Consider the following 26,039-nt stretch of genomic DNA (forward strand, 5'->3'; position numbering starts at 1 on the left):
ACGGTGAGTAAGGCAGGACTTGAGAGTCAGGATGGAGTCAGTGCTAGGCTGGAGAGTGTGCTTACTGTAGGAGCCTAGAATGTTCCTGGGCCAGCGTCTGGAGGTGTTGGGATGGTGTGCGAGACACTGAATCCAATGCATTCCGTAGTTCATCAAAGAAGAAAAGGTTCAGTCTTCTAAAGGCTGATGTCTTTGTTTACTGCCCCAAATCAGCAAGTCGACAGGCAATGCAGTCCCCGTGTGGAGGTGAGCACGGTCCCTCCCTCAGGGCAGAGTGTGACAACTTGAGAAACGCGCATGTTGGCCTAGCCCCACTCTGAAATTACTCCCTGAGCCCTGTTCGGGGAAACCTCATCGCTAGTTAGCAGCTCCAAAGGATGACCTGTTCTCTTGAGCTGGAGGGTCCCCTCTGCCTCTCCCTGTAGTTTCCGAAGCTATGGCTGAGCCGCAGCAACCCTCCGGCAGCGCGAGGAATGGACGGAAAGCTCAATGGGGCAGAGCGGAGGAGAGAGAGACAGGAGCAGTTTTCACATCTCAGCAGCTGGCTGCTGAGGGACAGCCACTGTGGGTCAGGGGGCAGAGGACAGGTGTTTGTGGTAATGACACAGAGTATGGAGCCCCTGCAGGCAGCGGAGGAGGAGGAAACACTGCAGCGGCAGCCCACAGGAGTGCAGCTGCATGGGAGCCTGCATTTAAGAGCTATAGCGAATGTTTCAGGGGGAAGGAAAAACCCCTCTGGTGGGGCAGGTTGTGGCCTCAGATTAGGCAGTCCTCCTTCCCCCACCCTCCAAAAGCTTGACACCTACTAGAAAAACACCGGCAAGTTGAGTTTAATCAAGCTTCAGAAATCAACACCTTTCAAAGACACCAAGCAATTTCTAGATGAACTTTCAACTCTGAGAAACTGTTTGAATAAGCTGCCATAGTTTCCTTTCCAGTTACTGTGAAAAATTACTCCAAAAAAAAAGCAAGTCAGGGGAGAAAAATTTATTTCAATTCTTTTTTTATTTTGTTTTTGTTTTAATTAATTAATTAATAACTTGTTCACTTTACATCCTGGTTGTGGCCCCATCCCTCCCCTCCTCCCAGTCCCATCCTCCTTCCTCTTACCTCAGCCCTCTTCCCCCATTCCTCAGAAAAGGGGAGCCCCACTTCCAACGCACCCCAGCTCATCACACTGCATCAGGGCCGAGCGCATCCTCTTCCCCTGCGGCCTGGCAAAGCAGTCTCGCCAGGTGGAAGGGATCAGATATTTTAATTCTTACGTCTAGGTTTTGTAGCCATCATGGCAAAGCAGTCAAGGTGGCAGGAAGTTGGAGCAGCCGTGTCTACGGACAAGAGCGGTGAGAACACAGATCCCGTGTGCTTACACGACTGGGAGCACGTATCCTGTGTGCTTACGTGACTGAGAACATGCGACCTTTCCTCCTGTGTAGCATTCAAGTGTCAAGCCCGGGGAACGGTGCTGCCCACATTTAGGCTGGGTCGCACAAGCAAGATGACCCCCCACAGGCATTCCCAGCGACCAGTCCCTCAGTGAGAGCCTCTTCTGGGTGACTGTCGACAGAGCCTCCTGATAGTAATACATGATAACTCAAATCCTGAATATACAAAGAGCCAAATAATAAAATACTCCCCTCAGAGTGGGCAAAGTCTCTGAAGAGATGTTCTATCACAGGAGGCCCACCAGCGGCCCATAAGGTGCTTAGCATGTTTATTGTCTGCTCCGGTTAGCTTACTGTCCAGGCCCACACAGAGGCCAGAACGCAGACACTCTCTGCAGTGCATGTATGGTATTAGCTCCATGTGGGAAACAGGAACTCAGGCCTGCGTTCCTGGAATCACGAGTAAGCGAGCCATGTGGTATTTGCAGTCCAAGATTCCCTCCAGCAATGCCGGAAAAGGCGCGCGTGCAGCCCGTGCGACAACAGCCCAACGCAAAGACTGTACCCTGCATGATTTCACGTGGAATCATGGAATTTCTAGGGGCCACAAGGCACAAAGATGCATGGCCGATGGATGGCTAGCCTCCACCGGGAGCAGACTTAAGTCACCAGTAGGCACAGGGATCCTCTTGGCACAGACGGGGAAAGAGTTTTAGGAGGGGGTCAAGGTGGCAGAGTGTGTATTTATTAAACACAAGTCAGGCAAGTGAGATGGCTCAGCGGGTAAAGGCGTTCCCTGCCAAGCCTGGTGACCTGAGTTTGAGCCTTGGAGCCCACATTGTAGAAAGAGAGAACTGACTCTCATGGGTTGTCCTCTGACCCCTATACCCATGCTGTGGCATGCACATGTGTTCTACATGTATGTACACACACACACACACTCTCTCTCTCTCTCTCACACACACACACTAAGTAAAACATGGAAAATAATTAAAAACCTTTCTACCTGCATTCCCATAGCTAAGAGACTCCAGCTCAAAAAGCTTTGAAGAAAAGGAGCTGATGAGAAACACAAATTCAATGGCAGGATAATCTACTTAAACTGACCCACATTCATAGTTAGAGTCCGCGCAAACTGCCCACATAATTCAATTAAAAGAGAATAGGGAAGCAAGGTCCAACTGTGTGCTGTGGGCCAGAAACTCACCCAGGCAGGCAACACAGATACTTAGCGGAATCCCACACAGACACCAGCCAAAGGAAACTTGCAGCGGCCTGTCAGCCTTCGATGAAACAGGCAGAAGAACCAAGGCTGTGACAGGCGTCAAGAGGAAAAGCTTCATAGTGTCGGGGCCCCTGATTAACTGAGGCACAGCAGCCCCTGCTCATGGGACTGGTCGGGCTATAAAGCAAGGCAAATAGCACCGAAAGCAGACACAGACAGAGTCAAGATAAAGTCTGAGAGCTCTAGCATCCCTGCCCCAGCAACTTACGGAAAAACAAAACAAAACAGGAACTCGGGGATACCCAAACAAACAAACAAAACAGGAACTCGGTGATACCAAAATCTGGAAAAACGTAAGTGGTGCCCACTTAACTCACCCTGACCCCGTGAGCATTTGCTTCTTCCAAGAGCAACACGAGCGCGTTCTGCTCACGTGTCCACAGAAGACTCAAAAGTGGGTTGCATGCCAGGGAGCCAAGCAAAGAGCTGTTTCTGCATGTGCTTTCCAGACACCAAAGAATTAAGCCAGAATCGATAGCTGGCAGGCTCCTGACATCTCTCAGGAGCTCAGAAATAAGCAACACGAACGTAAATAAATTGCAGAGCGAGGAACAAGTATCCAGGGAAATTAAAAAGCCACGTGAGTGGGGAGAAAAATTAAAGCAGGCGTGTCAGTTGCCGTGCGAGGCAGTTACGTCAATGGCCAGAGGGAACTCGGTAACTGCCAAGCTACCTCAGAAAGAATTCAGGTCATCCGGCGTAACTAGCAAAGGAGCAAGGAAGACCAGACCACGTGGTGCTTCTGTGAGGGGCCGGGCGGGGCAAACGCAGACTTGCTCTGTAGGCTCCACAGAGGCTCCGGGATGACTCGGTGAGAGCCAACGGTCTTGTCACACAGTAGTGAACTGTTAGGCATGATACGTCTTTTGTGCGCAGAGATCAGCCTGAAGTGAACGCTGTGGCTGAGAGGGGAGCTACAAGTCAGAAACCATTTCTTTTCTAAAGAATTATTTTGCTATTTTAAGCTACGTGCCAGTGCAGGGAGTCTAACAGAGAACCTCGGATACCCTGGACCTGGGGCCGCGGGTGTTTGTGAGGCACCAGCGTGAGTGCTGGGAACCCAAACCCTCGGCGTTTGCAAGAGCAGCCCGTTCTAACCACTGAGCCATCTCTCCAGCTTCAAAGCCTCTGGAACTTCTAAAGGGAATTACAGATGGCCCTGGAGGTGTGAAGGACTGCGAAGCACAGATTGCCCATCAAAGAACTGATCAATAAATTGGAAGCCTTCAGCTAAGTTGGTATCAGAAGGCCTCCGTGAGGAATGAGGAGGAGATGCTGCGGGCCAATCTGGCGAAGTCATAGAGTCACAGAGACACCCGACTGCATTTTCTTCCAGGCTACACAAAGGAGCCTTTCATTCAACAGCCAAGCAACAAACAGCCCAGTGAAAAGGCGGGAGACTCCTCAGAAAAGCTGATGTATTGATTCCAGTCAGCACTTAAAAAATTTTTTTATTATGTATACAGTGCTCTGCCTGCATGTACGCCTGCATGCCAGAAGAGGGCATCAGATGACATTAGAGATGGTTGTGAGCCACCATGTGGTTGCTGGGAATTGAACTCAGGACCTCTGGAGGAGCAGACGGTGCTCTTAACCTCTGAGCCATCTCTCCAGCCCTCCAGTCAGCACGTGTGGACGTGCTGAATATCCTTGCTCACGAGGGGAGAGTTAAAACACAAACCGAAACAAGATCTTCGACACACGGCAAGGTGGCTAAAAGTTGGAGAGACTAACCTAAGTGTTGGCAAGGTGGAGGGGCAGCTCGGAACGTCACACATTGTCAGTGGGAGTGTGAGGCTATAGGAGCTCAGGGCTTTCCTCGATGGATGACAGAATTTAACAGCTCCCTTCCCCCAGTCAGTATTTCTCCATAGGAGATGACAACCGTGTCCTTACAATGCCTTGGACATGGATATTTAGGGCATCTTTATTCATAACAGTCCCAAATTGGTGGTGACACAAACGTCCACCACCAAGGGGAGAGGTCAGCAAACCATGCGCTATTCCTGCAGCGGCAGACGCTGGGGTAAGGTCGCGGGCTCACGGTGTGGCGTGTGGGAGCAGCCCCTGGGCTGAGGGAAAAAGCGAGCACAGCAGACAGCCCTGGATGCAGGCCAATGAATGCAGGCCCCAGTCTCGACCCGCGTGCGGCATGTGGCCCGTGTGGAGGGCCCCTAGGTGCCCGGACTCCGGAACGTGGGGGGGGGCCTTCCCCACTTTCTGGGGCTGAATGAAAACGCTGATGTCTCTTGTTAGGACAAGGAGTTACACGGTGTGTGTGCTTGTCCAAGGCTCACCTAACAGTCCAGCAAGATAGGAATTCAATGACAACTTATATATCAAATGTTATATATCAGAAATGTGTCTTTTAAAGCTTTTTTTTTTTTTTTTTTTAATATCACAAAGTAATTCGGGCTCAGCAAGGAGCTCAGTGGGTAAAGTGCCGACCAGCCCGGCAGTGGAGTCCCAGCGCCAAGCCCGCAGGTGGAAGGGAATCGAACCCCACAGGTTGTCCTCTGGCCTCCACGCTTGCACTGTGTGTACTGACACACCGCTAAGTGTAAAGTACAGAAATCGCTTGTGCACTCACTGCTGGCGGCTGGTGGACCGGATTTCACTCTGTTTGATTCCGGGCTCTGGGGCACACATCCTGAAGAGGGCACGCTTCTCCACTTCAGTCTCTGTCCCCGTTCCATCTTTATATTTTTAATGTATATATTCACTTTACACACCGATCACTGCCTCTTTCTGAGCTCGCTGCTCCCTTCTGCACCAGTACTTTGTTGTGTCCTGACTGTGCGCCCTTCATAACCAGCTCCAGCGCGTTTTTGTGTCCTGACTGCGCCTTTCTTAACCAGCTCCAGCGCGTTGTTGTGTCCTGACTGTGTGCCTTGTGTAACCAGCTCCAGCATGTTGTTGTGTCCTGACTGTGCGCCCTTCGTAACCAGCTCCAGCGCGTTGTTGTGTCCTGACTGTGCGCCCTTCGTAACCAGCTCCAGCATGTTGTTGTGTCCTGACTGTGCGCCCTTTGTAACCAGCTCCAGCGCATTGTTGTGTCCTGACTGTGTGCCTTTTGTAACCAGCTCCAGCATGTTGTTGTGTCCTGACTGTGCGCCCTTCGTAACCAGCTCCAGTGCGTTGTTGTGTCCTGACTGTGCGCCCTTCGTAACCAGCTCCAGCATCTTACTCCTCCTCCCGACAGAAGCGTGCTGGCTGCCCTCCATTCTGTGCTGTTCCATAAAAGTTGTTTCTTGTTTCCTGTGAAAGTCCCCGAGGGGTCCTGATGGGCTCAGACTGACTTTGTAATGGAATTTGGCAGGTCTTCGGGTGTTCCCAGTGTTCAGGATTTCTGTTCGGAGCCGCGGTGCGTCTCCCCACTCCTTGGTTTCTATCTATGTGATTTATAGTTTCCCCCATAAATGTCTTGTTTGCAACTTGGAAGGTTTTAATTTCAAGGCATTTCAGGTTTTTAATTTGATTGTAACTAGGACTCTTCACTTTTCATCACTTTTTGAATTGGTGGAGTGTGGAAATGTCTTCAGAACACTAATCCTGTGCCTGGGGGTCTTCTGGTTTTGCATTAGGGGGAGACTGATAAGCAGGATTTTCTGCGTGTGCATGCCTGGGGCTGTGTGGAGGTATGCACATGGTGTGTGTGTGTGTGTGTGTGTGTGTGTGTGTGTGTGTGTAGGGTTCTGTGTGGGGGTATGCACATGGTGTGTGTGTGTGTGTGTGTGTGTGTATGTGTGTGTGTGTGTATGTTTCTCTGTGGGGTATCATTGGCTTTTATGTGCATATCCGGGGCTGTTTGGGGTATGTGTGATTGAATGGGGCTGTGTGGGGAGTATGTACGTGCATGCATAGGGCTGTGTGTGGTGTATGTGTGTGTGTATATGTGTGTGTGTGTGTGGGGGGTGTTCATGAAACTGTGTGGGTATGTGTACATGCATGGAGCTGCATGTGGGGTATGTGTGCAGGTGTGGGCTGCATGTGGGGTATGTGTGCATGCATGGAGCTGCATGTGGGGTATGTGTGCATGCATGGAGCTGCATGTGGGGTATGTGTGCAGGCGTGGGGCTGCATGTGGGGTATGTGTGCAGGCGTGGGGCTGCATGTGGGGTATGTGTGCATGCATGGAGCTGCATGTGGGGTATGTGTGCAGGCGTGGGGCTGCATGTGGGGTATGTGTGCAGGCGTGGGGCTGCATGTGGGGTATGTGTGCAGGCGTGGCGCTGCATGTGGGGTATGTGTGCAGGCGTGGGGCTGCATGTGGGGTATGTGTGCATGCATGGAGCTGCATGTGGGGTATGTGTGCAGGCGTGGGGCTGCATGTGGGGTATGTGTGCATGCATGGAGCTGCATGTGGGGTATGTGTGCAGGCGTGGGGCTGCATGTGGGGTATGTGTGCAGGCGTGGAGCCGCATGTGGGGTATGTGTGCAGGCGTGGGGCTGCATGTGGGGTATGTGTGCAGGCATGGAGCTGTTTGGGGAATATGTGTGCATGCATGAGGCTGTGGACCCTCTCCTACCCCATCCCACTCCTAGCCCTGTGGACCACAGCTGCCCTCTGTGACTGAAAATGAGGAACTACTCTCCTTCGATGTCTGGGTTGGGAGTGGGGGGGATGGATGGATGTGGATGTGGGAAGGTGGGGGTGTTCTTTGTTCAACCGCTCCCCTCTCAGACAGAAGGTTTTAACAGGGTCGTATTTTCATCCCTGGGCTTGTGGTGATCCTGTTCCTTCCTGCTGCCCCAGCCCAGAGTCCAGGGCTTTCTCTCTGGTGACAATTACAAGGCTCTGAACACCTTTAACCAATGCTTTACTCACATCCCTGCTCCGTTTCTTGACAAACTGCTCATCTGTCACACTTTGATCTTTCTGCTGTCTGTCTGTAAGCTGGGAGGATGAGGGAGCGATCTCCACACCCCAGCCTGAATGCTGTGCCACCCTGAGATCTTGTCCCATCTTAGCTCAGCCTCACTTGAGTTTCCAGGGACGCAGGACCGTTTGCCAGAATGCAATGTGAACGGTCATTCGCCCAGCCCCCAAGGCAACCACTGGGCGTGGCCTCTGCTGGGTGCACGCTTTGGGCCTTCTGGAACGAATGGCTCATTAGGCTCTGATAGTAATAGCGTCTTCGGGCTTCTCTCACCTCTAGGTCCACACTCTCCTAAGTTCCTCCGCAAACTGGTTCATCAGGCACCATAGTCAGGTAGCCATAGCGTGACCTTCGTCCCCAGCGACGGATGACTCTCTGCTTTGGCTATTCTTTTGGGTCTGTGTGACTAAGTGCTTTACGGAGGAAGGGGGAGGCTTATGTTGATTTATAGTTTGAGGCTTGCGGTGGCTAGTTTTATGTCAACTTGACACAAGCCAGGAGGAAAACTCTGCTGAGAAGATGCCTCCCTAAGATCCAGCTGTGATTGACAGGGGACAGCCCAGCCATTGTGGGTGGGTCCACTCCTGGGCTGGTGGTCCTCGGTTCTATAAGAAAGCAGGCTGAGCAAGCCAGTAAGCAGCACCCTCCATGGCCTCTGCATCAGCTCCTGCCTCCAGGCTCCTGCCTTGCTTGAGTTCCTGTCCTGGCTCCCTTTGATGTGGAAGTCTAAGCCTATTTGGGTTTGTTTAATCCTTCCTCCCCAACTCGCTTTTGGTCGTGGTGTTTATCACAGCAATGGTGACCCACCTAAGACAGGGGTACAGTGTGTCATGGCATGAAGATGTGGTGGCAGGAGAGGTTTGTCGCTGTGGCTGCCAGAGCCCAATGCTGCTTACTTACATCTGGGCCAACCTTACACAACCTGCAGTCAGGCAATAAGCGAGGCTTACCTCAGCAACTCTCTCCCTGCAGCTAGATCCCATCTCCCGAGTGTCCCCAGCCTCCCCAGACAGTGCCACCAGCTGGGGCTGAGTGTGTAAACACTGGAGCACGTGCAGGGCTCTGCACACCCACACCCTAACAGCCACTCTTCTCTTGCAGCATCCGGAGTGTGATGCAGAGATATCTTGCAGAGAGAAACGAAATAACCTTTGACAAGATTTTCAATCAGAAAATTGGTGAGTCCTGTCCTTTTCATCTGGTACTGTCGTGGCGGCAGCGATGGTGGCAGCAGAGGTATGTGGTGATGCCACAGTGACCTCTGCGTGCTGTCCTTACACAGTGTAGCGCTGAAGAGGGGACTGAAGGAACCGCGTGGTTCAGTTCACACTCGCGTATCTTCCCTGTAATGCATCATGGGAATGAGCTATTTGGGATCAGATGGTTTAAGCTTTAAGGTCATGGTGTGTGTGTGTGTGTGTGTGTGTGTGTGTGTGTGTGTGTGTCTGTGTGTATGAGTATGTGTGTCTGTGTGTGAGTGTCTGTGTGTGTGAGTGTCTGTGTGTGAGTGTGTGTGTCTGTGTGTGTGAATGTGTGTGAGTGTATCTGTGTGTGTCTGTGTATGTGAATGTGTGTGAGTATGTGTGTCTGTGTGTGTGTGTCTGAAGTCAGAGTGTAACAACACAACCAGGAGGGAAGACAGCCCCCCCCCCCACAGGTAAGGAGCATTGGTGTTGGTTCTGGAGCTGCCTCCAGAACCGTCAGGCTTGCTTTTTGTGTCTGAGCTGTGGACTTCCTGGATGTTTCACATAGAGAGAGAATTGTCCTGCACAGAGCCTGTGGTCTCTGTGTCTCTCTCTCTCTGCCTCCCCCCAACCTTGTGTGTGTGCAGCCATTCGTTCTCCTTAGAGGTACACAAGAGTGGAGTCCCCGGGTTGTGTGGTAAATTCACATTACACTTTTGAAGAAAGCACCCGGCTCCCTTCTATAGCAGCTGCACTGTTGCACGTGCCTGCCCTTGGCTGCTCTGTTGGCTGCGTTGTTGCATGTGCCTGCCCCTGGCTGCTCTCTGTCTGTTGAATTGCAACCTTCTCACTGTGGGCTTTACTTCTCTTTCCTCACAGTTAATGACATTGAGGGTGTTTGTATAAATTGGTCATTTCCTCTGGGTTTATGGTGTGCCTGTGTGTGGACATGTGTGTGTATGTATGTGTATGCATTTGTATGTGTGCGTGCTCCTGTGTGTGTCTATATGTGTGTATGTACCTGTGTGTGTATGTGTGTAGACTTATGTGTATATGTGTATGCGCTTGTGTGTGTACATGTGTGTGCATATGTGTGCATGTGTGTATTTGCACTTGTGTGTGTGTGCGCTCCTGTGTGTGTATGTACTTGTGTGTGCTCCTGTGTGTGTACCTGTGTGTGTCTATATGTGTGTACCTGTGTGGTCTATATGTGTGTATGTACCTGCATGTGTGCATGTGTGTATATCTGTGTGTATACCTGTGTGTATGTGTGTATGCACTTGTGTGTGCTCCTTTGTGTATGTACCTGTGCGTCTCTGTGTGTGTGCACCTGTGAATGTGTTCCTGTGTGTGTATGTGTACCTGTGTGTGCCTGTTTGCTCTCCTGTGTGTTTGTGTGTGTATGGGTGTGTGTGTTGATGCATCTGTGGTACATTTGTGGTATGCGTGTATATGCATGTGTAGGCTAGTCTATATCCTGTCTGAATAATCAGTTTTGCTCCTTTCCTCCTAATTTTGTATCTTTTTTGTTTTTATTTTTCCATAATTCTTAATTATTTTTAATGTTCCTCTCAATTGTCTTAGCATAGCTTAAAATAAAATTTATCTAGAAAGAATAGATAATTTGCACTTGATTCTCGGAGCCCAGGGATAAGAATTAAGCTTTGAGAACAACAGCGAGCGTTTCTTGATTTAAAAAAGAACAAACATGGGCAAAACAGGGGCCACATCTCATAACAGCGTTTTGAAAATGAGAGCATGGCTGAGGCATCCCTGTGGGGACAGATTCATCCTGGGTCATACTCTAGAAAGTGTGATGGCCACACAGAACCACCGGGATGTTAGAAACTATAGATACCAGCAACCAAGATATCCTGGGGCCTGCCATGTGGCTCAGTGGGTGAGGAACTTGCCTCTAAAGCAGGAAGCCCTGGGCTTGGCCCCTAGCACAAACCGGGTATGGTGGTGCACACCTGCAATCTCAGTGTAAGCCCAGCACTTGGGAGGAGGGAGGGCAGAAGCTGAAGGACAGCCTCGGCTACGTAACGAACTGGAGGCTAGCTTGGGCTACCCAAGACACTGTCTGCAAACAAAACAGTTTGGGATTCATGGCTGTCAGTGTTAATAGGCAAAGCTACCCATCTGTTTTGTGGCTCATACAATGACTGTGATGCTTTGTGCCTTAAAGCAAAATAGATGTGTAGAATCTGAGTTTATAGCCTCTGTCGGGTGGCAACTGAGCAGTCTGCATGTGACCCTAGAGTGACATCTGTACCTGTGACCGCCCTTGCTTGCCTCCCCACACTCCCTGGACTGGCCCTCTCCTGACGGGTCCCTTCCCCATGCCATGGGCACAGCGCCCTCTATCTCAGAGTCGCCTTCTGCCTCAGGAGAGGAAAGACTAGGGTCCCCGCTTTGATCCGGCATCCACGATGCTGGCCCTGTGGGGCTTCCCTGAGGGAAGGGAGCGTTTTAAAAAAATCCCTTTGAGCTTTCTGATGGCAGGGCTGAACACTCAGCTAAGTGTTTCTAAGTGGATTTTCAGTGGAAAGGGCTACAGGGCAGCAGGCAGGAGAGAGCCCCGGGGGAACCTGGGCTGTTTAGAGTCACACAGTCTTCAGTTCTCATTTCAGACAAAGTTGTTGCACAGAGGAATACACTGAGGAGGAAAAAGAGCCACTGTTGACAAGCTGGCATGGGGGTCTTGGCAGTCCCTCTGTCAGCCTGGGGTCAGATATGGGACTGCTACCTGCCCTCACCCCCACAGCCTCTGTAGCCCTGGGAACTGGGGACAGAGCAGAGGTCTGAGGTGAAAGCCTACGGGAGGCCATATCCATCTGACAGGAAAAGGTGATTGTCTTCTCCTCGAGCCATCACTCAAGTCCTTGGAACAGCCGTGATCATCACTGCCCTGAGGAAGGTTGAGGGAAGGTCTGGTTTAGTGTGTCAGGCATCTGCTACGCTGTGCCTCCTCATCCCTGGGACCATAGCAACACGTGAACTACCCTGGGTCCCTGGCCTTTGACCCATGACTCACAGGCTGGCAAAGCCACCTGCATTGTTTTAAAAGGTAGATTTCCCTATGAGTAGCACTGCTTGAGCTCAGGCTACAGCCTTGTCCTCAGCCCCCACTGCCAGCCTCCTTTGTGGCTCACCCCCTAGAGGGTCATGCTGCCCCTGCTGCCACTGAGCTACCCTCAGCCATCATGCCCCCTGCCCCGTCTCCATATGCAGCCAAACCAGGAATCATCACATAGGAGCCGAGGCCGAAGCTCACTTGGTAGTGCGCTTTCCTCCAATGTACAGAGGCCTGTATGAACCCACCACGTGCACACCGAGCACACACAGGGTACACAGACACTCACTTGGTCCATGTAGGCACATACATGTGCAGGCAAGAGTGTACACATGTACTCGGCTCGCACAACACATTCCCAGGCATAGCACTCGTGAGTGACCTGTACATATAGCTCACATACATGTGTTCAGCATAGTGCACACACACAGGTGCATGTGCACACATGCACTGACACCTCTGGCTCTCTGCACTCTTTCTATGAGTGTTGATGACTCTGCCGTCCTCCAGCCACCCAGGACCCCACAGTCCGTCTGCTGATGGACACATCTGTCCTGTCACCCTGCCTGCCATCACTCTTCTGCATGCTGTCACTGTAGCCTGCACCGTTAACCCCTCTCCAAGATGTCCCAGGAGCTCTCTAACTGGTGGTCCTACTTTTACTTTACTTTTATTCCCTTCTCAACCGTCCAGGCGCACCACACCACGTCATCATGCTGTGCCTCTGACCAGGGCAGCGATATGCTGGACTCTGCGACTGGGCCAGCAAACAGCCTCAGCCGTTTTGTTCTCTCTGATGCCACTGTTCACTTCTGCTCCCTCCGTATTCTTCTCTTTCTTTCTCCGGACTCCTGAGAAGTGACTCCCATCTCCACCCTCAGCAGGGCTCTGCTCACAACCTTATTTCTGTGTTTAAAGACAGTTGCCATCCATGATGGCAGCTTCTATACCCGCGGGGCTCCGGAAGCTGCAGACTGAGGACACAGCTAAGCAAATCACAGTTGTGCTGAATGCTGCCAACTTTTCCTGGTCCTTGTTCCCCGAACACTACTTACTGCAGAACTGTCATCTTTCACAGCGTTTCACGTCAGGAAGGACGAGGGGATGGAAAGATGGGACAATAATGGGAGGACGGTGGGAGGAGGATGAGAGCATGGTGGGAGGAGGATGAGAGCATGGTGGGAGGAGGATGAGAGCATGGTGGGAGGAGGATGAGAGGATGGTGGGAGGACGGTGGGAGGAGGATGAGAGGATGGTGGGAGGACGGTGGGAGGAGGATGAGAGCATGGTGGGAGGAGGATGAGAGGATGGTGGGAGGAGGATGAGAGCATGGTGGGAGGAGGATGAGAGGATGGTGGGAGGACGGTGGGAGGAGGATGAGAGGATGGTGGGAGGAGGATGAGAGGATGGTGGGAGGACGGTGGGAGGAGGATGAGAGGATGGTGGGAGGAGGATGAGAGGATGGTGGGAGGAGGATGAGAGATGGTGGGAGGAGGATGAGAGGATGGTGGGAGGAGGATGAGAGCATGGTGGGAGGAGGATGAGAGCATGGTGGGAGGAGGATGAGAGATGGTGGGAGGAGGATGAGAGGATGGTGGGAGGACGGTGGGAGGAGGATGAGAGGATGGTGGGAGGACGGTGGGAGGAGGATGAGAGATGGTGGGAGGAGGATGAGAGCATGGTGGGAGGAGGATGAGAGCATGGTGGGAGGAGGATGAGAGGATGGTGGGAGGACGGTGGGAGGAGGATGAGAGCATATTGGGAGGACGGTGGGAGGAGGATGAGAGCATGGTGGGAGGAGGATGAGAGGATGGTGGGAGGAGGATGAGAGGATGGTGGGAGGAGGATGAGAGGATGGTGGGAGGACGGTGGGAGGAGGATGAGAGATGGTGGGAGGAGGATGAGAGGATGGTGGGAGGAGGATGAGAGCATGGTGGGAGGAGGATGAGAGGATGGTGGGAGGACGGTGGGAGGAGGATGAGAGGATGGTGGGAGGAGGATGAGAGGATGGTGGGAGGACGGTGGGAGGAGGATGAGAGGATGGTGGGAGGAGGATGAGAGGATGGTGGGAGGACGGTGGGAGGAGGATGAGAGGATGGTGGGAGGACGGTGGGAGGAGGATGAGAGCATGGTGGGAGGAGGATGAGAGGATGGTGGGAGGAGGATGAGAGGATGGTGGGAGGACGGTGGGAGGAGGATGAGAGGATGGTGGGAGGACGGTGGGAGGAGGATGAGAGGATGGTGGGAGGACGGTGGGAGGAGGATGAGAGCATGGTGGGAGGAGGATGAGAGGATGGTGGGAGGAGGATGAGAGGATGGTGGGAGGACGGTGGGAGGAGGATGAGAGATGGTGGGAGGAGGATGAGAGATGGTGGGAGGAGGATGAGAGATGGTGGGAGGAGGATGAGAGGATGGTGGGAGGACGGTGGGAGGAGGATGAGAGGATGGTGGGAGGACGGTGGGAGGAGGATGAGAGATGGTGGGAGGAGGATGAGAGATGGTGGGAGGAGGATGAGAGGATGGTGGGAGGACGGTGGGAGGAGGATGAGAGGATGGTGGGAGGACGGTGGGAGGAGGATGAGAGGATGGTGGGAGGACGGTGGGAGGAGGATGAGAGATGGTGGGAGGAGGATGAGAGCATGGTGGGAGGAGGATGAGAGCATGGTGGGAGGAGGATGAGAGGATGGTGGGAGGAGGATGAGAGCATGGTGGGAGGAGGATGAGAGCATGGTGGGAGGAGGATGAGAGCATGGTGGGAGGAGGATGAGAGCATGGTGGGAGGAGGATGAGAGCATGGTGGGAGGAGGATGAGAGGATGGTGGGAGGAGGATGAGAGCATGGTGGGAGGAGGATGAGAGGATGGTGGGAGGAGGATGAGAGCATGGTGGGAGGAGGATGAGAGGATGGTGGGAGGAGGATGAGAGGATGGTGGGAGGACGGTGGGAGGAGGATGAGAGGATGGTGGGAGGACGGTGGGAGGAGGATGAGAGGATGGTGGGAGGACGGTGGGAGGAGGATGAGAGATGGTGGGAGGAGGATGAGAGCATGGTGGGAGGAGGATGAGAGCATGGTGGGAGGAGGATGAGAGGATGGTGGGAGGAGGATGAGAGCATGGTGGGAGGAGGATGAGAGCATGGTGGGAGGAGGATGAGAGCATGGTGGGAGGAGGATGAGAGCATGGTGGGAGGAGGATGAGAGCATGGTGGGAGGAGGATGAGAGGATGGTGGGAGGAGGATGAGAGGATGGTGGGAGGAGGATGAGAGGATGGTGGGAGGAGGATGAGAGCATGGTGGGAGGAGGATGAGAGGACGGTGGGAGGACGGTGGGAGGAGGATGAGAGCATGGTGGGAGGATGGGAAGATGATGGGTTTAGGCTTCGAACTTTTCCAAACCTACTTTGAGGTTCTTGAATTCTTACACCTCCCTTCCAACCCACCATCCCTAGATAGCAGAGAAAAGAGGTTAATGGGAACAGGAGAAGTAGACCTTTTTGGGCTCAGTTCCTGGGAGCGATTCCCCTTGGGTAGTTGGCAGGATTTCAGCAGACCAGCAATTTCACCAAAGTTGCTGCTGGAACCCGGAGCCCCAAAGCGTTCTCTGGAGGGGTTCTCTCTAGGAGCATCTCAAAGTGGAGTGATGGACAGCCAAACAACACCAAGACCCAAAAAGCCCCGCCTCCAATCTCTCAGAGCCTGTACTAAGATGTGTTTAGCTGGCAACAACCAAGCCCCAGCATGAGGTGGTTCGTCTTCTAGTGGATAAACATCACCTGTTCTCTCACATGTCCGCTCCCCATCCCACACTTGGGATCAAAACAAAATCATGTTTACATCCACTACAGATGGGAGGATGGGGGGATGGGGGGATGATAGGCCCTTGGATACCTCAGGACTGGGAACCTGGGTTTTTTCCAATGCCAACAACTTCATATTGGCACTTCTGGCATTCACTGTGTGTGCGCGTGTGCGCGCGCGCGCGCGTGTGTGTGTGTGTGTTGTTCCTTGGGACTGTTGGTGAAGGAATTGAATTCCCAGTGTGGAACTTTAGCTTAGCTCAGGGCTGAGTGTTCATGAGATGTCTTGCCTCGAATACCTTCAGCCCTCGACTTGCAAGCTGAGTTTTCCTATCTTATAAAACAATTGCCCGCTTTATTGAAATGGTTCCCCACAGGCCTTTTGGCAGTTGGAAGCTTCCAGCAAACACGATGCTGTCCAGCTGATAAATACCGAATGTGGGTTTCTTGCAAATGGGTCCCCGGGCTGCTGGATGCAGCGGCTCTAACAGCACATCGGGGACCCTGTGGTGTAGTGGGTCACCCCTTCTACCTTCTGCTTCCCTGCAGGGGCCTTGCCCTGAGCTCAAGTTGCGGGCTCATCTCAGTTTACAGGCCCTGCTTCAGAGCCCTTGCGACTCTCCCTGTGGCCTGTGCACACACCTCCAGGCCCAGCTGGCACTTCCTCCTGAGCCCTCCATGGCTGGTCACAACCACACTAATTTCCCTATAGTGCTGATTCCCGCCAGCCCTGCCTGCCAGGGGACACACAGGAAAAGAAAGGTGAAACCATGTACTCATATGAATCTGGCCTGGCAAACAAGCAAATGGGGGCTACTTACCCAACGAGGTGAGGCGGCCCCTGAACATGGTCCTAGCTGTCAGTGCCAAATGCTGTGCCGTGTGGGCAAGGCAACACGAGAAATCTCCCCATCACCCCAGGAGCGTGGGAAGGAGCCGAGAGGGACCTCACGCACTGCCCACACTGCTCCAGAGCTCACACAACAGTCGCCTCTGTCACGGTGTCCCCATGGGACAGGCTGCCAGGCTGCTGTGAGGGCCACTCACGTAGCTCAAGTAAAGATTCCCAGCCCTGCGCCACAGTCCCTGCACTCGGGAGTGGGAGTCTGAAGGCAGCCTGTGTCTTAGCCTCTTTCCCTGCGGCTGTGACACAACGCTCTGACAAAGGCACCTGAGGGAGAGAGGGGTCATTCTGGCTCACAGCTCAAGGTACAGCCCACCATGGTGGGAAAGTGGAGGCAGCAGCGGGGAGCCTGAGGCAGCCGATCACACCACATCCTCAAGCGGGAATGCAGGATGCTTCTCTATTCATACAGTCCAGGACCCCAGCCAGGCAATGGCACCGCCTGCAGCGGGCAGGGTTTCCCACCTCAGTTAACTCAGTCAAGACAGCCTCCCACAGGTGTTTCCGGGGCTTGTTTCCTCGGTGGCTCCAGATCCTGAGACATTGTTTTGGGAAGGTTAAGAACCCAGTGCTGGCCGGGCGTGGTGGTGCACATCTTTAATCCCAGCACTCGGGAGGCAGAGGCAGGCAGATCACTGTGAGTTCAAGGCCAGCCTGTTCTACAAATCGAGTCCAGGACAGCCAGGGCTACACAGAGAAACCCTGACTCGAAAAACAAAAACAACAACAGTAACAAAAGAACCTAGTGTGTGTGGGGGGTGGGATGGAGGTGGGGTGGGGGGGGAGGAATTAGAGGAACAGGACAGCCCCCTGTGCCTGTGAGGCATCAAGTTAGAGGTTGCCTCTTCATAGAAAGCTTGCTGGGGTCCCGCAGGCACAGCCAGTGCTAGCCTGATGAAGGTGAAGGGCGGATGGCTGAGGAATGTCTTGTGGGGCCATGGCATGTGAGAGGACACCATGCTGAGCTCTTCCTGTGTGGAGGCCGGATGTACGTATGGTAAACACAGCGTGTAAACGTGGCAGGCGGAGCCCACCTGCTGGACCCCGGCTGGCCTGGGCAGGCAGGATGGGGAGACTAACCCTTGAGGGTCGAAGCAGGTGTGCACCGCAGGAGAAATGTGCATCTTCCCGGGTTTCCGGCGGCATCCCTGGAAAGTTGGAGAACACCAGGGTGGCAGGCAAGGCCCAGGCGGCAGCAGAAGGACTGAGGCTGGAGAGCAGGGGTGCTGCAGCCCCCCAGGGTGCCAGAAGGAGTCTGTGTGAGCTCTTAGCACCTTCCCCGCACCCCACCCCACCCCCATTCGTCCCTGGTTTTCTTGCGTGGTGGCTCCGAGCGCACAGGGTGATATGTAGGATTCCCTTTTATCTTTCCTTGCCAGGAATCTTGTGTGAAACCTAGTGCCCCTAGGAAGATGTTCCCACAGGACTCAGAGCCCGCGTGGAGCACTAAGCGGGCACACCTTACCTGTTGGCTGCTCCCGGCTACCTCTTGAGGAGTCTGGACGTGCTGGGCCTCCTACGTGGTCTGTGCCGCCCTCCTGCCTGACATCCCCAGAACCAGTGTGGGTGAATGTTTCTACGCAGGGCTTTGGGTAACATTTGCTTGATTTGGGTATTCCTAATTTTTTCATAAGTCGTTTGGAATCTGTTTAGTCAGCAGAGTTTGTGTTGTAGAAGAGTTGCCGTGGTTCGTTCTCTGTCAACGCCACACAAGGTAGAGCCATTTGGAAGGAGGGAACCTCAACTGAGGAAAGTCTTCCATCACGTTGTCCGTAGGCAAACCTGGAGGGCATCTTCTTGATAAATGATTGATGTGGGGGGGGGGGCCAGCCCGCTGTTGGTGGCTCCACCCCTGGCCTGGTGGTCCTGGGTTCTCTATAAAAGCAGGCTGAGCAAGCCATGGGGAGCAGCAAGCCAGTAAGCAGCACCCTCCATGGCCTCTGCATCAGCTCCTGCCTCCAGGTTCCTGCCCTGCTTGGGTTCCTGCCCAGACTCCCTTCAGTGACAGGCTGTGCTGTGGCACAGCAGGATGAAGTTGCTTTTAGTCACAGTGTTTCTCACAGCATCAGAGGCCCTAAGACAAGGAACCTGGGACTGAGACCAGTAAAGAAATGGTTGTAACCTGGAGGGAGCCTGCCCTGCTCTGTGGCTGGAGACTTTCACTGTCCATCCAGCGTGTGACGAGACTGCTTTATAAAGCTGGAAGGGTTCCAGTTATTGGCAGGGTTGGGTGCTGTTCCCCTGCTGCTGTGTTCTAGAGTTTTTGTTTTTGGGTTTGTTTTTGTTTGTTTGGTTGGTTTTGTTTTTTTGAGACAGGGTTTCCCTGTGTAGCCTTGGCTGCCCTAGACTCGCTTTGTAGACTAGACTGGCCTCAAACCCACAGTGATCCGCCTGCCTCTGCCTCCTGAGTGCTGGGATTAAAGGTGTGTGCCACCATGCCCAGTGTGTTCTAGAGTTTTTATCTTGTTTTAGTTCCTTTGTTTCGTTTCCCAGCAAAGAGCATCCCGTGGATTTTCCTTAGGCCGCACACATGGCCATCTGTCCTCTTGTTCACAAGAGTCATGGCATTTCATAAATGATCCCACTGGACTCCCCTAGGACTGGGTTGGGTTTCCTGGGAACGGCCAGGGCCTGGATTTCAACCAGAGTGGCATGGCCACCCTGAGTTCAACACACTCTCCTGATTCTGAAACAGCAGTGCGTCTGCTATGCCTTCTTTCTGCAAAAGTGTAAGACAGCATCCAAAGGCTCTGACTGCCAGGCACAATTCTGTGCTGATTTTAAAAGTTTACCAAGGGGGCCGGCGAGATGGGTCAGCGGGGTAAAAGAGCTTGCCACCAAACGTGACGGTCTGCGTCATATCCTCAGTGCCCCCCTCCTGGAAGGAGAGAATAGACTTCTACAAGTTCACACACACACACACACACACACACACACACACACACACACACACACAAAGCACGCCTGCACACATATACACTACACTACACAAATAGTGGATAAATAAATGTGACTGACAGTTTTAAGACTTAAGGGATCTGGAAGCACAGTAGAGGTGCTGGGTGCTCGCTTTATTATAGTTATTGGCTCCTGTTAGGATTGGGAGGGGCTGACAGGGACAGGTGAGGACTGGCAACGTGGGTTAGTCAGACTCAGCCCGGAGCAGCCAGGCAATGCTGTGTGGTATCTGTTTTGGTAACGTGTGTGCCTTTATGTATGCACGAATTTGCTCCTCCGCTTCCTGCTTGTGGCTCCCTTTATTATCTCGTATCCTGGACACACGGAGAGTCTGATGCTCACTCTGATGGCTGACGATGCTGGACGAGGCTTCGTGTTCCAGCGTACGTGCTTAGGGTGAAGGTCTAAAGCTCTTTCACTCATAAATGGTAGATTTTTTTGTAATTGAAATGTGTTTACAGTCGAGTAGTCTTCAGAGCTCTTTGGAGAGTCCATGTGCAAGGCTTTTCCAGACATGTGGCTTGCAGGCGGCTTTTCTCCAAATACGTGGCCTCTCTTGCAATTTTTTTTTTCTTTTAAAGCCCAAGCTGTAATGTGCACCAAAGTGCACTTCCCCGTGTTTTTCTTCTACGGGTGGGTAGGCTGTTAGCAGTGGCCTTTGCTAACCTCAAACTCACAAAGCCCTTCTCCGTTGGTCTCCTAACGGGGCATTGATCCTCTGAAGAATCAGACTCCTCCCGTGGTCTCGCTGCCTGCTGGAACTTTCATACAGGTCCCTGTTGTTCAGGCCGAGCAGCTGTCGCCGTCGCACGGAGGCTCAGCTTTCCACCAGGAGTTCCTGGAAAGGCAAGCCGCCTCTCCCTATTGAAGGATGTGGATTTAAAAGCCCATGGCTGCGTCTGTGCACTGTTGGTCCCTGTTCGGCGCTCTGCACACTGTGTGGAAGGCTGGACTTGAATTGCTCCCAGATCGCCCCGGCCTCTACCTCTTCACGTAAATGTTAGGGTTTGTTGATTGACTTCTTAAAATTTTCCTGCTGAGCCCCCATCTGGGGCCCCACTGAGCCAACGGCTGACCTAATTTTGCTGCCCACGAACATGGCGTTTCTCCTTGCTTACCTGTATTATTCTTTATTTTCTTTATTCTATTCACTTTTATCCTAGGAGTCGTACACGTCTCTGACGGAACTTGTCCCTAACGTTGCCTGCTTTGGTGTTATGAGCTGCACCGCTGTTATGTTTCCTCATGGTGCCGAAAGCTTGAAGTAAAGCCACTGCGTTAGCTGGTCTCATCACATCGCAGTGGAGCGTTTCTACCTCGTTGCAGCTCAGTTTCTAGACAGACACTGCTATTTCCAGCAAGGCTATACATTTTCCCTGTTGAATCTGAAGCTTTTTGGCTAACCTTTGAGACTGTGAGAAAATGCAGCACTGACGATTTTATTGCCAGGGCCCCCTGTTACTCTGCACAGCTTGATTATGGCGAATGTTCACCGTCTGCCCTTTGGATAATTTTATTTTTATTCTTGGGCCGCTGAGTTCGTGGCGTCTCCTGTCTGGGTGCTCCTAGCTTGCGGTGTCTCACACAGCTGGTGTACTTCTGTTTCACTGTCCTCTGGATTTTACACCCTGACTCCTAGGTGTGTGTTTCTAAGCCCTCATCCCAAAATGTGGTTGTTCAGTTAAGTTTGTTGTATTTAGAAAAAAATGCAATCTTAGAACTGAAGAGCCTCTGGAAATTGATACAAGACTCTTTTTAAAATTGCACTTTGTATGTTTGTGTGCGAGTGTGTGTGCATGCATGTGTATGGGTATGTGAGTGTGCAAGCTTGCACATGTGTGTGCGTGCATCTGTGAAGGTCAAAGGACAACTTGTAGGCATGACTTCCCTCCTTTCACCACGTGGGGCCTGGGGACCAAAGCCATGTTGTCAGCTTGGTGACACACTCCTTTACCCCCTATGTTATCTCACCTGCCCAAAGTCAGCATTTTTTTTCCTTTTACACTTGAAATACATACAGATGCTGGAGGAACACAAAGGTAGGTTCTGTGAGCTCGTTCACCTGAGTGAAGCAGGCTCAGTACACGTTGGGCTGGTTCACCTGAGTGAAGCAGGCTCAGTACACGTTGGGCTGGTTCACCTGAGTGAAGCAGGCTCAGTACACGTTGGGCTGGTTCACCTGAGTGAAGCAGGCTCAGTACGCGTTGGGCTGGTTCACCTGAGTGAAGCAGGCTCAGTACGCGTTGGGCTGGTTCACCTGAGTGAAGCAGGCTCAGTACGCGTTGGGCTGGTTCACCTGAGTGAAGCGGGCGCAGTACGCGTTGGGCTGGTTCACCTGAGTGAAGCGGGCTCAGGACATGTTGGGCTGGTTCACCTGAGTGAAGCAGGCTCAGGACACGTTGGGCTGGTTCACCTGAGTGAAGCAGGCTCAGGACACGTTGGGCTGGTTCACCTGAGTGAAGCAGGCTCAGTACACGTTGGGCTCATTCACCTGAGTGAAGCAGGCTCAGTACGCGTTTCAGTGTTTCAGGGCAACTCCCACGACCCGTTCACGACACTGGCATAAAGAAGTGCCTTCCCCTCCCAGCATCAGGTAAATTATATTAGCATTTCCATCCTTTGTGCTGCTCAAGGGCACGAGGCTCTCAAAGTTTGTTTTTTCTTCAGTGCCAAACTCAAAAATCTCAGGTGGTTGGGAAATTTGCTAATTATGAAAGGGGTGCATTTTGGAAAGCCACACCGATAGCATTTGCTTCTATTATTGGATAACATAAAATTTTTAATTGTTAGAGGCAAGGTTTGGCCATTCCTACAGCATAATAAAATATCTCCTCCTGGAAATTATATAACCTTAAATTTTTTTTTTTTAATTTTACCTCCCTCCGCCATTTTGCTGTTTTTTGTTTTATTTAAGACATAGCCTCACACTGTATCCCAGGCTAGCCTAGAGTCTACTGTGTAGCTCAGGCTGGTCTAGCGTTTTAGCAGTCTTCCTGCCTCAGCCTCTTGGGTGCTGGAATTCAGGTGGGCACAATCCATGAGCCCCCATCCGTGGGCATTTGGTCCTCAGTCACAGAGTTCCTCCTGTGCCTGTGGATTAAGAGGTGGGAGAAGCAGTGGCATGGCCAGCCCTCCCCAGCAATGGGGGAGGCTCATGCTGAGCATGGTCTTTGTAACCTGGGCATCCTGGTGCCTGGGTCGGGGAGTCGGGGAGTCGGGGAGTCACAGAGTGCCTAATGTACATTGAGAGAACGGCAGGCACATTAAGACCCTTCTGTGTGTCTGTACCCAAAGTGTTCCACCTTCATGCCCAGACAGCTTACCTACTCTTTTATTGGGGAGTTTCTATTTTAAAAATTGGCTTAAAAAGAGTCTCACCTGGGAGCTGGCTCGGTGGTTAAGAGTGCTCAGGGCTCTTTTAGAGGCCAAGGGCGTCCAGACCCCAGAGCTGACAGCTCACATCCACCTCTAACGCCAATTCTGGGTGGGGGTGGGGTGGGGAGGGGGTTCAGATGTCTTCTTCCGGCTTGACAGGCAGGCACCTTTACTGGCTGAGCACCTTCATGGCCCTGGGCTTGCTGGAATTCTCTGAGTCCTCTGTCTCTACCCCTCAGTGTGAGTGGCTGGCTCAGGCTTGACTGTGAGGCTTTTGCTTGGTGCTGTGTTTGTGAAGGACAAGAGACTTAAAGGCTCAGAAACTTAGAGTGGCGGTGTCTCCCTGGAGGCGGCTGGGGAAGCTTGTGGAAAGAGCTACTCTTTGCTGGGCTGGGAAGTGCTCCGTGCACGAAACTCAGATAAGCCTGCTGTGCAAGCTTGAGGTTCAGCCTCAGTTTGGATGCCCAGCATGAGTCTGAAACATCAGATATGTGTACGCTCACCTCTAACTCCAGCACTGGGGTGCAGAGGCAGGCAGATTCCAGAGCGCGCCAGGAGACAGCTGATATTGACACCTGGCCTGCCCACGTGCACACACTCACCTGCATGCTCATATTTGAGCAATCGTGCACAGACAGGGACATCCCCCCCCCCCCAATGGGTTCTACCACGGTATCGTGTGTCATCCAGGGCAGACCTCAGAGCAAAAGTGGCTCTCGTGGAAACTTTGGAGGGGATAGAGTCTTGGAATTGTTTGTGCGTGGGGCGGGAAGTTGGGGGTGTCCCAGGCATGAGATAATGGCTTGCAGTCCTGGTGTCCTGAGCAAAGAATTCCTTGAGAACGGGCAGCTTGTTGTGCGCTGTGTGTTTGCTAGGGTGTGAGGTAGTGAGTGAGGCTCGAGGGAAAGGACTAGAAGGGCCATATAATTCCACCAGCTTCAGGTGTTCAGTCCTGGCTCTACAGGTATCCCGTGGCGGTCACAGGAACCCTCTGGGCTCTGTATCTCTGCCCTCTTTGACTTGCTATAGTGACCTGGGGCCTCAAGTGGTGGTGACAGTGTTCATTTACACAGTGGGAGGGGCCATGAGCAGAGAAGAGATGCCAAGCCAGGTGTGGATGTGGTACAGTCACGTGGGATCTGTCTCTCCAGGGACTCCTTGTCCTCTTCGGTTTTTTTTTTCTTCTAAAGTAGGGAAGGAAGATGCTGAGTTACAGACACAGTATTTGGAAGAGGCAGCCCCTGGGATAAACTTCCTGGTTGCCAGCCTGACGTCTTCCCTCCCTCTCTCTTCTTTAGGCTTCCTGCTATTTAAGGACTTCTGTCTGAATGAACTGGATGAAGTGGTGCCACAGGTGAAGTTTTACGAAGAGGTGAGAGTCAGCCCTCTCGTGCAACTCCCTTCCGAAGTGTGTCCAGCTGTGTGCTGGAAAAAAAAAATCTCAAGGCTCGTAAATACCTTATGTAATTCCGAAGTTTATTAAAGCACTTATCGGTGTAGGTGTCTTGGCGGTGATGGTAGCCAAGCCATTTGGGGGTCGGACAACCCTTTCACAGGGGTCACACAACAGATATCCTGCTTGTCAGATAAATATCTGATACATTACGATGCTTAACAGTAGCAAAATTACAGTTATGGAGTAGTAACAAGATAATTTTTTCTATGGTTGGGGAGGGGGAGTCACCAAAACCTGAGGAGCTGTACTAAAGGGTCACAGTGCCAGGACGGTTGAGCACCGCGGCTCTGGAGTACAAGCAAAGAAGGAAGAGTGTGCCACGGGCTCCAAAGGCTCCAGCGTCATTTGGAGGTCACCTGACTTCTTGGACATCCATAGATGTTGGTTTCATCTTTGAGAACTGAGTCTGGGGGCTTCTGAGTTTGAGAAAGGAGCTAACCTGGGGTTTCCTGGCCACCTTAGAGGAGCAGAGTGGAGACTTTGTGGGGATGGGGCTCCCAGACATACATCCGCTTTTCCCTAAGACATTGGGTGATGTTTAAGGGGCCTAGGGAGTGAGTGTAGAAGCTTCTGGAAGGTCCGTTGAAATCTAACTAAGCCTTATGGGGCTTAGAGATTGCAGAGCTCCTGGGAGACAAACGAGTAAGGCAGGAGGCTCTGGTGGGAGTGACCTGTCCACTGAGAATGTAGGGCTGCTTCAGAAGAGGTGCATTATGGGTTGGTGGCCACTCTACAGGCACGAATTCAAGGTCACCTCAGCAAGGTGGCATTTAAACACGAACACACATGACAAGAAGACTGGCCTCTTGGAGGTGATGTTGAGAGCACACAGGAGGCCACACAGCTCCCATGGTGGGAGGAGCTTAGCACAGGAGGGACTGAAATTGAGGAGAGCAGCATGGGAGTGGGGGGAGAGGGAGGTTGGGAGAGTTAAGTCACAGACACGGCAGCAGCAGCAGATCTGGGAGCCTCTGCTGTGTGCTGGATGCTCTTGTCCTGGCTGTGTCACTTGGCATGGGAGAAAGTTAAAAATCTCCCACTCGGATGGTGCAACGCCTTTACGATTCCCACTGTCACTCTTTTTTTTTTTTTTAATGTTTTTTACTCATTTAATTTTTAACTTTATGTGTGTTGATGTGAGGGTGTCAGATCTTGGAGTTACAGACAGTTGTGAGCTGCCATGTGGGTGCTGGGAATTGAACCCGGGTCCTCTGGAAGAGCAGGCAGTGCTCTTAACCGTTGAGCCATCTCTCCAGCCCCCGCCACTGTCACTCTTGCCCCTGCATGTGGGAAGCTCTCGGGCCCGGCCTGCACATGTCCCTGGGATGTCACTGTATGAAGTGCCTTCTCTGTCACGTGAGCCCTTCTCTGTCCCAACCTGGCTTCTTTCTCCCCTTGCTGTGGCCACATCTGTGCGTGGTTCTGGGGATGTCTCCTTCGGGCTTGAGTCCTGCTGTTCACCCCTGGCAGTGTCTGGCAATGTCTGCTTCCAGTGAGTGGTTGTAGGTACATATTCGTTTTTATAGAGTTGTCTGAAATTCTCTAGCCCATATATTTACATCTTTAACCAAGTTTGAAACAATCTGAATGATTTTTTTAGAGCACCCCATCCCCCCCACCCCTTCCTGGACTCTGGATCTTGCTCATGGTGGATGGGTATTATCCTGTGGGCCCCACCACTGTGCTCAGTTTTTCTTTTCAGTATCTTTTCTTTCTCTTCTAGAAATTGGATACTATCTTTG

At 52.4% G+C, this 26,039-nt stretch overlaps 1 protein-coding gene across 2 annotated transcripts in view; it reads left to right on the forward strand.

The window, feature by feature from the left end:
• GRK3 (G protein-coupled receptor kinase 3) overlaps positions 1-26,039 on the forward strand; it is a 93,945-nt gene that overhangs the window by 17,617 nt on the left and 50,289 nt on the right. Inside the window, exons 2-3 of one of the 2 annotated variants that reach the window (XM_084761107.1) lie at positions 8,652-8,728; positions 24,140-24,213. In XM_084761107.1, coding sequence (XP_084617233.1) covers positions 8,652-8,728; positions 24,140-24,213 — 151 coding nt within the window. The remainder of the gene's footprint in view (positions 1-8,651; positions 8,729-24,139; positions 24,214-26,039) is intronic. The other variant, XM_084761108.1, reaches the window with a different exon arrangement.

This window comes from Acomys minous (genome assembly GCF_964271855.1).
Source record: "Acomys minous genome assembly, chromosome: 16".
Taxonomy (NCBI): Eukaryota; Metazoa; Chordata; class Mammalia; order Rodentia; family Muridae; genus Acomys; species Acomys minous.